The sequence below is a fragment of the Eptatretus burgeri genome, chromosome 14 (assembly GCF_056783735.1).
Source record: "Eptatretus burgeri isolate ZD-2024b chromosome 14, Ebu_testis_v1, whole genome shotgun sequence".
Taxonomy (NCBI): domain Eukaryota; kingdom Metazoa; phylum Chordata; class Myxini; order Myxiniformes; family Myxinidae; genus Eptatretus; species Eptatretus burgeri.
The window spans coordinates 12,754,488-12,767,295 of NC_140974.1; the positions used below are offsets into that span (position 1 = coordinate 12,754,488).

Consider the following 12,808-nt stretch of genomic DNA (forward strand, 5'->3'; position numbering starts at 1 on the left):
GCGGTTAGCGGTTAGCGGTTAGGGGTTAGCGGTTAGGGTTAGCGGTTAGGGTTAGCGGTTAGGGTTAGCGGTTAGGGTTAGCGGTTAGGGTTAGCGGTTAGGGTTCGCGGTTAGGGTTCGCGGTTAGGGTTCGCGGTTAGGGTTAGGGTTAGCTGTTAGGGTTAGGGTTAGCTGTTAGGGTTAGGGTTAGTGTAGCTAACCCTAACCCTAACACGAACCCAAACCCTAACCCTAACCCTAACAGCTTGGTGTAGCGGAGGTAAGCAGCGCCCGGGGAAAAGTGGAAATTTGCGTCCCCTGTAGGCCTTAAACTTGAGTGGATTTGAATGGAAAATCCCATTCGGGATATCGATTTATCGATTTGTTCGAATATCGGAAGTGTTATGGAAAAAATTTTATAGCCAATGACCTAAGTTGGACCAAAAGCCATAATCGTACTGAATTTGAATGGAATCCGTTGGAGTTTGTGAAAATGCATCAAAACGAATTTTGAGGGGCCTCTGAAGGAAGACAATAATATCATTAGTATATGTGCTAAATCTTGTTTCATTTCATGCAGTAACAAAAATCTGATGGTGGAACAAAGAAAGGGGCATGCTGAAATATTAATATAGATATATACATATACATAAAGAGATACATATTTGAATATATATATATATATATATATATATATATATATATATATATATATATATATATATATATATATATATATATATATATATATATATATATATATATATATATATATATATATATAGTGGGACCCGCTTAATAGAATCACGGTTAATAGAATCACCCGTATTATAGAATCAAAATCGTTGAGACCGATTCCATTGTATCTAAATGTACACAATTTTTCCCGTTTATTAGAATCAAAAACCCACTTAATAGAATCAGCTGCTGGCCATCCACTTCGACAGTTCAGCGCCTACTGGCCGCACAGTTCCAACTTTTGCCACCAGGCGGCTGACGTCACGCTAAAAATAACGCTATGCCACTACAGTGATTTCGGTAGTCATTGTACAGATAGGCAGACGGCTGACAGCTGCAGTCTAAGCACATGGCGTGTCGTCATTTCCACGATGGACAGAAAACGAAAGCAGACGGATCGTTCAAACATTGATAAAGCACAAATCCTGAGGGACTATGACGCTTTGCCCAGAATGAGCCAACGAGAAGCTGCAGACAAGTTGGAAATTAACCAGCCGATCCTATGCAAGATTCTGAAAGATCGAGAGGCCATTCTGAAAGGTCAAGTGGATTAGTCGTCTTCTCAGAAACGCAAGCGAAGCGGCAACGCACCCGATGTCGAATCAGCAATGGTCAAGTGGATTCAAACTTCTAGAGAAAAGGAAGCACCGCTTTCTGGACCTCTGATGCGGGAGAAAGCGGCTCAGTTCGCGGAAAAGTTCAACAACAAGAAGTTCAGTGCGACAAACGGCTGGATTGACCGGTTCAAGAAAAGACATGGAATCGTCCACAAGAAACTTCACGGAGAGGCAGTGGCGGCTGACGTAGGAGGGAAACAACAATGGCTGGACCACGTGTTTCCGGATCTCGTAGAAGGCTTCACGGCTGATGAGATCTGGAATGCTGACGAAACCGGGTTGTATTTTCGGGCCTTACCAGACGGAACGTTCCTCTTCAAGGGAGATCAGCACTGCGGTGGGAAAAAGCCAAAGGAAAGAATCACGGTGCTTTTTTGCTGCTCGATGACTGGTGTTAAGCGTCCTCCTTTCGGTATTGGTAAAAGCAAGAATCCACGGTGTTTCAAAGGCCTCAAAACAATTCCAGTTCGCTACAGAGCCAATTCCTCCGCATGGATGACAGGTTTCCTCTTCACTGAATGGCTCGATGAGTGGAATCGCGAGCTTTGGCATCATGACCAGAAAGCGTTGCTTCTCATCGACAACTGTCCGGCACATCCCCAATCACTTCAACTGTCGAACATTACTGTGGCATTTCTCCCGCCAAACACAACCTCTGTTCTTCAACCGTTAGATCAGGGAATTATCCGTTTCGGCAGTCCAACGCGAAATGGGAATTGCTACTGACGCAGACTATGACGCCGACACTAAAGTGGAGGAAGAGGAGGAAGAGGAGATCTCTGTCCCGACCATCAAGGAAATGATGTCTGCAGCTAAGACGATCAGGCTTGGTTTGCTATCACATGGGTTCAGTGACATGGCCTTCCTGCGCAAACTTGACAAGGAGGTCACCGCCATTGCCACAGACTCGTTAAAGCAGGCAACAATCGACAATTTTTTCATTACAGAGTAGGCTCATCGACAAACCTATGTTGTTTTGCTTTGAAAAGTACATATGTACTGTACGTGTAATTGTTTTATTTTCAGAAGTAAGTTACATTGTTTTGAGCAAGTGTGTCATATAAATCAAACTAAATGCTGAGTATTTGTCTCCGTATGTGTACTCGACATTTGATCCGCTTGATACTCCACAACTCTGGTGAACTCGGATATTAGAATCACCCGCTTATTAGAATCAAATTTGTCCGGCCCAAAGTGATTCTATTAAGCGGGTCCCACTGTATATATATATATATATATATATATATATATATATATATATATATATATATATATATATATATATATATACTTACATAAACATATACATATATATATAAACATCTACATCTACATATATACATATTCACATATATACATATATTCATTTAGAGATACATACATATATATATATATATATATATATATATATATATATACATATACATTATACACATAGAGATACATATATATCCATATATATATATATATATATATATATATATATATATATATATATATATATATATACATATAAATACATAAATAGAAATATATATATATATATATATATATATATATATATATATATATATATACATACACATACATATACATACAGATATATATATATATATATATATATATATATATATATATATATATATATATATATATATATATTTATGTATGTGTGTGTGTGTGTATATATATTGTTGTGGTTGACGAAATTCACAAACCACCATTCAGGTCCCTTAGGTGAGATATCTCTGTAAGTATATGTGTAGTTAGGCCCAAACCCGTTGTCTAGAGGGAATAAATGTCATTCATGCGGGCTGCGACTCTTCAGGATAGCCGTTTTTCTTTTACTATCTTTATTTTGGACCAGCTGCCATTATTACCACCACCAACCACGTCTCAACAGCCATCACAACAACAACCACCAACCACAACGCCGCTTCACAACAACAACCACCAACCACAACGCCGCTTCACCACAACTGCCACGACCTTTACCGTCACAACTCGCCACCATCGCATCACCGTCATCTCGCGCCACTCATGGGCACCGATGCTGGACTCGTGCGGGGCGCGCACCGAGCAGCGGGTGCAGAAACACCAGCCTTTCCGAAGAAATCGGATCAAAAACTATTCACGCCCACTTCTGTTCCGTCCTATCAGCGAGCATGGGGCGATTTGGCCCCGCCTCCAGGTGTGTCGGAGTAATATCGCTATATGCAGATTCATGGATCAAAAAGCATTCACGCTCACTTTTCCTCTGTCCAATGGGGAGCCAGCCAGAGGTAAAGGGTCGAAGGTGAAGGAGCGAGGCCCCAGGGGCTATAAAGGGCCGCGTTCGCTCGCCAAGAAGGCAGTCGAGTTGGGAGTTGGTGGAGTCAAGTTGAGTTGGGAAGAGTCGGAGCAGTTGAGTTGGGAGTTGGTGGAGTCAAGTTGAGTTGGGAAGAGTCAGTCAAGAGAAGAGTCGGAGAAAGCAGTTAGACGGAGCTGTGGAGAGTGGGAGAGTTGGAGAGGTGGCGGCGGCGAAGGCAGTCGAGAGGGCGCTCGTGTCAGAGTCGGGGAGCTGCGGAGAGGGGAGGCCGATAACGCGACCGAGGTCGCGGTGGAGACGCTCGTTGCGGGACCCGAGCCAGCGAGATATCCTCATCCCCCCGAGCATCAACAACCCCCTCCTGTTTCCCCCCCGCGCTGAGATAGTGTGAGAAGGGGGCCCCATTCCCACCCCATTCCAGACACTGTCCGCGAGGCCCGCGGAGTCGGGGCGCCACCGCCATTTTGCGGCTCATCACCAGACGGGTAGGCTCGACGCGGTCTCGGCCCCAGGCCCGTCTGCCCCCTCATAGTGGAGGGTGGTCCCTTTTTCTTTTGCTTTGAGTATACGTGTTGTTGGCGCCGTCTGTGAAGTAAAACTGTTTAAGTGTTGCCGTGTGCTCGGTAGTCGGTGGTAGATCTGCATTGTGTTTTGCTTTTACATTTGCTTTTTGTGCATTATTGTGTGTGTCTTCTACTTTTATATTTGCTTTTGGTGTATAATTGTATATGTGTGCTATCCGTGTGCCATCGCGAAATAAATGTGAATTATGTTGAACTGTTTTCCCGTTTCGCTTCGTCTTTTCTTTCATTGAATCTCCATCTTACTTCACGTAAAGGGTTGGTAGTGGGCTAAATACGCCCAATAATTAATCGAACCGTCGAGGCCGACGATAACACCGCTCGGTTATCCCGATAGTACGGAACGGGTCGCTTAAAGTGGCCCGTGTCCGAAGTCGACCTGCGGCGAGGTGCGATCGCCCGGTCTACCCTCCGTGTGGGTACTTAGGTAGGTCGAATTTGGCGAGCAACCCTATCCCACACGGGGGGCCGATTGGCACGATCGTGGTGAGGCCGAAAGGCCCACCCGTGACTAGTTCCCGGCGTTAGTCCGAGAGGGTCACGACGTGTCCGTCTTGGCCGTCCGGTGGGCGACGTGCCGCGATTCGAGTTACGTGGCCGCTCGCACGCCGGCGGGCGCGAATCCGCAACAATATATATATATATATATATATATATATATATATATATATATATATATATATATATATATACATATATATATATATATACATACATACATATATATATATATATATATATATATATATATACACATACATATATATATATATATATATATATATATATATATATATATATATATATACATATTGAGATACATATATATATATATATATATATATATATATATATATATATATATATATATATATATGTGTGTGTATATATATGCATAATACATAGACAGATACAAATATGTATATTTTCATATACATATAGATACATATATACATATATATATATATATATATATATATATATATATATATATGTATATATGTACATATTGTTGCGGGCCAGGGGGTCGGATGAGAAGACCACAAGGTGGGGGAAGCTATGTCGGTTCCCACCAGACTCCCCGGAATTGTAGGCCGTCGCACACGGATAATTCCATCTCCCTCTCTCTCTCTCCATCTCCCTCCATCTCCCACTCTCTCCATCTCCCTCTCTCCGTTCATCTCTCCTTCTCTCCATCTCTCTCACACACACACACACACACACACACACACACACACACACACACACACACACACACACACACACACACAGAGATACTTTGAGACCTGGGAGGGCTCTGTTCCACTTCTGAAACTAGCATATGGAGATAACCAATGGCACACTGTCTCAATAAAATGTATGCAGACTTCATGACTTCGATATTGTAGAAATATCCGGCGGCTGATGGGGGTGTGTAGCATGGGGATTCTCATGTACGTGATATTTGTGAATATCTGCTGCTGTAGAAGAACCCAAATAGGGTTTGAAACAGCAAAGGGCTTACCTTGTGCAGCTTTTCCTCGCTGCTGTTAGCTTTGTTTGGCCCAAAGAGCAGGGGGTTAATTATAAAGATCCTGGCCACCTGAGGATAATTGAATAGGTGAGAGCCGATTGGTTGTTCCCTCCAATTATGGGTGAGATACGTGATTGGGTCTTGATATTTATATGATGACTGATATTGGCATTGCATGTGGTACATGTTTGGGAGCCTCGGTGGTGCACGTTTGTCTACGCTGTCACTGATAACTCACCAATAAGTGTTTAAACCGGTCCGGCGGCTGATGCGGGCCTGTAGCTTTGAGATTCTCATGTATGCGTTACTTGCGAATGTCTGAAGTTTTAGAGGAACCTAGGTCGGGTATGAAACCGCAAAGTTCTTACCATGTTTCGCTTTAAGCAGCTTTTTTTGGTTAAAAGAGCAGGGAGTTAATAAAAAGATCCTAGCCACTTGGTGATAATTGATTAGATGAGAGCAGATTGGTAGTTACCTATGGGTGAGAGATTTGATTGGGTCTTATAGATCGATCAATAGATACGATATCTTTTATAAGCACATTACTGGAGACAGAACGACGGACTTAACATCCCTCTTAATGGACAGCATGCTCTGCAATGCAATGCTCCTGCTGGCACAGCAAGACCAACACTTTCACCAAAGGTATACAATATCACAAAATGTCAACAGTCCAAATCACAAAACAATATTAATCCTGTGACGCACCAAGAGAGATCTCCACTTTGCAGTACCGCAGACCTCCACCCAAAAAGAGACGATCAAACAGTTTTAAATTTTTGCAAAATATTTTGATCAAGGACATAATTTGGACATCAAGTCAACATCCAAAAGACAAAACAGTTGCTGCAAAGAAATAGATCTCCATAGGGAATTACCACGAACCCCCGCTCATAAGGAGTGGTGTGCAATGGTCCCATGGATTTTTCACGTGGTTGCATCAACGCGAGTCCTCGTGATGTCTTCATCAGCAGGACAATAAATGGTTTGTCTGAAACTTGTGATGCCAAGTCCTTAAAGCTGATGAGCACCTTGAATGCAAGGGTGCTAAAAAAACATAACTTCACTGGAAAAGGTGTAAATCAAAACAGAAAGAGAAAGTTTTAAAAAAGAAAAAAAATTAAGGCCAAGGAGAGATAGGCATCGGTGACAATTACTTACCTCAGGGTAGTTACAAATGTTGGAGATGTTCTCTGCGATTTCATTGGCTGTCTGGTTGACAGGTGTCGGCAAAGCTGCTGACTGGCACCAAAACTTTGGCAAAAGAAAAGGAGTCAACATGGGGAGAAGGAGAAAGAGATATTCAGGTAAACAGTATCAAAGACCTCCATCACACTCAATTCGAAGCTGTCTTGCCTGGATTCAAATGCTGACCCCACTACAAACTACAGGAGGAGGAGATTTGGATCATACTCCGTGCAGTGCATTGGTGCTGCTTAAGCAGTTTTCTTGGCCATTGGACACAATCCTGGACGGGTCGCCATTCCGACACAGTATGTACCAGCATGCTGGCACTCATTTTGCCGACCTCGGAAGGATGACAGGCCGAGTTAACCCCACCTGGTATCAATTCAACAGATGAGGGGATTTGAACTCAGGACCCGAGGATCCAAAGCCCGCCACCCGAACCATTAAGCCAACACCAGGCATACAAACTACAGGTAGTGGACAAAAAAATGGAAACACCTGGGTAAATGATGGACACCAAGGAACACCTTCCACACAGGTGTGGCTCATGTGTTAATTAAGCAAATAACATCCCAGCATGCTTAGGGCCATGTAAAAAAATGCTGCACGGGCCAGGTTGCTGATAATTATGGCTTGCGTGGCTGCAAGAGGAGACCCCCCAATACACCACCCACAGAGCATATATGGTCGCCCAATGGTTTGATAAGCACGACAATGATGCTATCTATGTCATGGCCTTCTTTCAGTCAACAGATGTGAACCTAATCGAGCATTTATGGGATATTCTGGAACGACGCTTGAGACAGCGTTTTTCACCTCCATCAAACATGTGTGGGTTAATTGACTTTCTTATGGAAGAATGGTAACGCATCCCTCCTACAGAATTCCAGACGCTGGTGGACTCTATGCCACGGCGCATACATGCCGTACTGGCCACATGTGGTGGCCCAATGCCCGATTAAGTGACTTTACATTGGTGGGTTTTTTTCTTCTCTTTTTTTTACTCACTACCTGTATCATCCTGGTGTTTCACAGGCAGAGTGATTCATCAATGTATGTGCTGTCCCTCTGTTAGATGTTAAACAGGCGTCCCGTCTGCCGGTACTATTTGGTGGACGTTGAAGATCCCATGGTGTCATTCACGAGGAGTGGGCGAGCTATCCCCGGCACCATGGCAAAATTCCAAATTGACGCCCTAATCTTAGTCGATCATCAAGCCTGGCCAGCCGATTCGTGAGAGCTTCCTCATGACCAACCCCACAAGAATGTGGGAATAATTGTGGCTATTAAAGGAGGAGTATCAGAGACCTCCATGCAAACAAATTTCCAGCAGTGATATGAAATTGAGCTTAAACCCACATTTAGTTCAACTAGAAACATCCACTCCTGACCCTGGGTAACCCAGGTATTCGTGCTAAATTTGGTGAATATTGGCCCAGCCATTTTCGATTCTATAAAAATCAGTAAGTGCACGTACGCACGCACACACACACATTTATTGCCATATTTTATGGAGTAGGATTACTAAGGATTACTTCATCACGAAACTAGAGGAGGGCACTCGAGAGAGTGCAAAACCTCCGCCGTCAATACTGCTGAGTCACTCAAGTGAACCTTATATCTTATTCATTGAATATGATGTCAACAGTGCTGACAGTTATAGTTCTTTTCTCCAACATTTTTTTTTGGGGGTGGGGGGGTGGGGGGGGGGTTGGAAATCACTTAAAACATGTAGAAATGCAAAAAAAGAAATCGAAATTTTGTTGAAAAAAAGTTGCAAAAATTTTTTTTTCTCAAACAATTTTTTTGGGGGGGGGGGGTGGAAATCAAATAAAACATGTAAAAAAGCAAAAAAAAATTTTCTCTAAATTTTTTTGGGGGGGGCAGGGGGTTGGAAATCACTTAAAACGTAGAAATGTAAAAAAAAAAAATTCTCAATTTTTTTTTTGGGGGGTTGGAAATCACTTAAAACATGTAGAAATGCAAAAAAAATTCTCTAACAATTTCTTTTTGGGGGGGGGGGGGGGGGTGGAAATCATAACATGTAGAAATGCAAAAAAAAAAAATTTTCTCTAACAATTTTTTTTTGGGGGGGGGGGGTTGGAAATCACTTAAAACATGTAGAAATGCAAAAAAAAAAAATTTTTTCCCTCGAACAATTTTTTTGGGGGGGTCCAAGTCCAAAATCTAATGGCATGATCCTTGGACCATACCTAACCCCCCCACCAAGTTTCGTCGAAATCTGTCAAGGAGTTTTTCCGTAATACTGTTCACAAACAAACAAACAGAAAGGGGTGAAAACAGTAACCTCCGATCTTCGATGGTGGAGGTTAAAAATGATGGAGCAACATGGGAAGGGAACACTTACAATGTTGCTGATGGCAGCGATGAAGTTGAGGAGCACGGCTGAAGAGCACACAATATTCCTGGCAAGGTGAAACTCGTGCACGTGACAGCAGAGCCGCCGTATAACTACTGGCAGGCATTTGTATTCCTCCGCCATGGTGAGGCACAGCAGGACCACAAACAGCAATGACAGCACAGAGAACAGTGCTGCCGAACCAACCACACTGGCAAAGGAATCACAGGGAAAGTCTTCTGAACTCACAAGTTGTTCTCCCGTTTATTTGTTCATTTCATTGTTGTGCACAAAGTCTCGATTCGTGGAAGAGCAAGAAGATAATGTAACAGAGAGAAGAAAAGCAATGCACAGAGGTTGGGACAACAGGTGGATGTAATAAACATTTGAATGAATGATGAAATAAAGGAGCAGAGAGGACCGCAGCAACCTGCCAGCTTTAATCAGGGAGGGTTAATGGAGGTAGACCAATTTTTTTTTCCTGTCTGTCTGTCTGTCTGTCTGTCTGTCTGTCTTCAGTATTGTTAATAACTCCAGCTTAAAAACTCAAATGTTTGACAGTCAGAATGATTTTGGAAAGAAAAAAAAATGACCTTCAACTGATGTTAGGACACTTAGCTGTTGAAGTTATTTCACCGCTTTGAGCTGCAACAGTTGGCGGCAGAATAGTCAAAGGAGAGGAATATTCAAACTGACCACCAGCAGGATGTGTGACCACGATCGTGAGTAGGCATAGCAATATTCACATGGCAATATGTATGCTGCAAGCAAAGTGGGAGATCATTGTGGTTCAGATGATGGATGACTATGTGGTGTAGAGAAGGATACTTACTCGGCAGGAGGCACGGTACAGTGCACAGCCAAAACGAAGGCATGAATGATGAAGGCGCAGACGAGGTTTGTCTTGAACACTTCATCACGCATCTGGCAGTACTGGAAGGGAAAGAAAGGGGAGGTAGGGAACGGGTGGAGGAGAAGGGTTAATGGAAACTAAAACGAGTTTATTAAAATCATATTTCATATTTTCCTTTCTTCCCATGACTACTCACTCTCTTGCGCACCAATGACGTGTGGGGCTGTGTAAGTGAGGCTTCTTGCATCACTCTGATTTGCAGCCCCCAACATGTTATTGAGGACTCAAAACAGTATACCTTGAAGCTGATTTTTGTCCTGCTGATGATGGATGATGTCCAAAGGGAGGAACACATCATACAGACTGACACTTACATTGCTGAGCTTTCATCAGAGCTCTTTCTCTTGGGACCGCAAAGTAAAGGGCTGATAGGATGAATGATGCCAGGGTCCTCGACTGATGACCGAGGCTGGCAGGACAATGTTTTATTTTGGTTTTTTTTTGAAGTACCTATAAAGGATACCAGTATTATTTTGAGTGTGCTGTGAGAGTAGAAGTTTGTAATCTTGTTTGTTCCAGTACGTATTGCATGTGCATCAAATGCTGAAATAATTCTGAATATGTATATTTTTTTTAATATATTGACATTCATTTAGTACAACAAAATTTAACCAGGCACAACAAATCCCACCCATTTAAGGCATAAAGTTATTTTGGGGATCAAATTTAAATTTGATACATACTTAACCTGAATGTTGATTATAAGGAATAGAATAAGGAATATTTTAGTCTTAGTTTGAAGTCAGTTTGACGAAGTTATGACCGTAAAATTATTTTGATCTTTTCGTGACCTTGACCTTTGATCCAATTGGACCCAAAAGTTAATGGGGTCGTCCAAGGTTCATTGCCCACCTGTGGATTAAATTTGATAGTGTTTTGATAAAAATGATAAATTTTTAAAATTTGATAAAAATGCTCAAGCCATTTTGCCGTAAAGTTGCTAACAGACAGACAGACAAACAAACAAACAAACAGACAAACAAACAAACAGACAAACAAAACGGACGATTACAATATCCCGCTCCCTCCCTCCGGGGGGGGGGGATAAATATGAATTTCAATAAAATAGACATTATCAAAGCTTTTCGACTTGCACTCGTCAGGATAAAACTGCAATCAGACGAAGAAGAAGCACCAAACTCTCACTTTACAATGAGATGTCTTCAACGTTGATTGGTTGAGAGAGAGAAAGGACGTGATTACCTGATTGACGGAACCACAGAGCATCATGAAAAATGAGGAGGTGGAAATGAACCAGCCGGCTTTTTCACACATGCCATTGAAAGTAAATAAATAAATAAAAAAACGTTTCGTTCACAATCTCGCAAGATGACAGAATCTCACGATTATTCAGTAAAAATAGGAGACAAGTCGGCGAAATGATAAAAACAAAAACTTAACGAACGAGAATGGGAATGTTGTCAAGAACAGGAAGAGAGGCAGAAGAGGTTGTGAATTTAACATTCCATCGTTATTTACTTTTTGCATTGTTCTTGAGGAACAGGAAAAACGCAGGAATGTTTTAATTGTTCAGCCATTTGTGGTCGTGCTCCACTTACCTTGTCCTGTCATTTCAGGCTATTGTTTGTGCCTGATTGAATTCTCATGTTTAATGCTAATGTGAAAAGAATGTGATGCACCACTTTTGAATTGAATTGCCAGTGGATGAAAAAGTTCCATCTTTCACGTGGACAATTAAATGAAATGATATGATGGGCTGAATGGCTTTGCGTCACCTTGTTAAGAACGGGAAGAAAGGGGGAGAAGAGGACAGGGAGTTGGGGGTGGGGAGGGTGGAGTGGAGTTGAGTTGGGATGGGGGTTGAAGACTTGGGGTTGGGAGGCGATTGTGGACTTAGGGGGGGGGTGGAGGGGAGTTGAGGACTTGAAGAAGAAGAAAGGGGGAAGGGAGGACAGAGTTGAGTTTGGGGGTGGGGGGCAGAGAGAAGACAGAGGTGAGAGAGGGGGTTGAGGCTTTGGGGTGAGGAGGGGTTTGAGTACTTGTAATGTGGAGGGCATTTAAGGCAGGGTGGAGAGGGGTTTGAAGACTCGGGATTATTGGGGGGGGGAAGGGAGGGAGGGAAGGAGGTGGCTTCAGAACTTGAAGTCACAAATTACATTCCATGGAATTTCTGTGGATCTCTGCTAGTATATCCACACAAATGAATGTCAGTGTGTCAGTCCGTTCTTCCTTCCTCGAGTACGTGAGTCTGTCCAACTGTCTGTATGTCAGTCTCCTCCATAACTCCAAACATTAAACCTAGTGACCCAAACTTTGCATGCATATTAAGGGAACTCCAAGGGAGTGCATAAATTAAAACTGCATGTTTGGTATTATTTAAACACCCCTTTTGAAAATAATTAACGGCCTTATTTAGTTATCCCTTCTCAAGGCATCAACTCTTTTCAGCTTGCTGGAGTCTTAATTCGCCATTTTGTTTGGCCTGCTCAATGTCCTGACTTGGAACAGGCCACAGAGGTTTCTTAACGATAAAGTGCTCCAATTTTTTTTCCCACTTTCCTCACTCATATGATTGAATGCCTCATCTTCATGCCTACGAATCGCTGGGTACATTACAATGCTTATAAACAGCTGGAGACGCCAGTGTTCGT

At 42.6% G+C, this 12,808-nt stretch overlaps 1 protein-coding gene across 5 annotated transcripts in view; it reads right to left on the reverse strand.

Moving 5' to 3' along the window:
- ADCY8 (adenylate cyclase 8) overlaps positions 1-12,808 on the reverse strand; it is a 331,462-nt gene that overhangs the window by 47,194 nt on the left and 271,460 nt on the right. For all 5 annotated transcript variants that reach the window (XR_015051030.1, XM_085853744.1, XM_085853746.1 and 2 more), the window contains 3 exons: positions 10,116-10,216; positions 9,293-9,494; positions 6,898-6,990 (listed from right to left, as the gene is read on the reverse strand). Coding sequence is in view for 4 of the 5 variants with exons in the window: in XM_085853744.1 (XP_085709870.1) it covers positions 6,898-6,990; positions 9,293-9,494; positions 10,116-10,216 (396 nt within the window). In the remaining variant the exon portion in view is untranslated. The remainder of the gene's footprint in view (positions 1-6,897; positions 6,991-9,292; positions 9,495-10,115; positions 10,217-12,808) is intronic.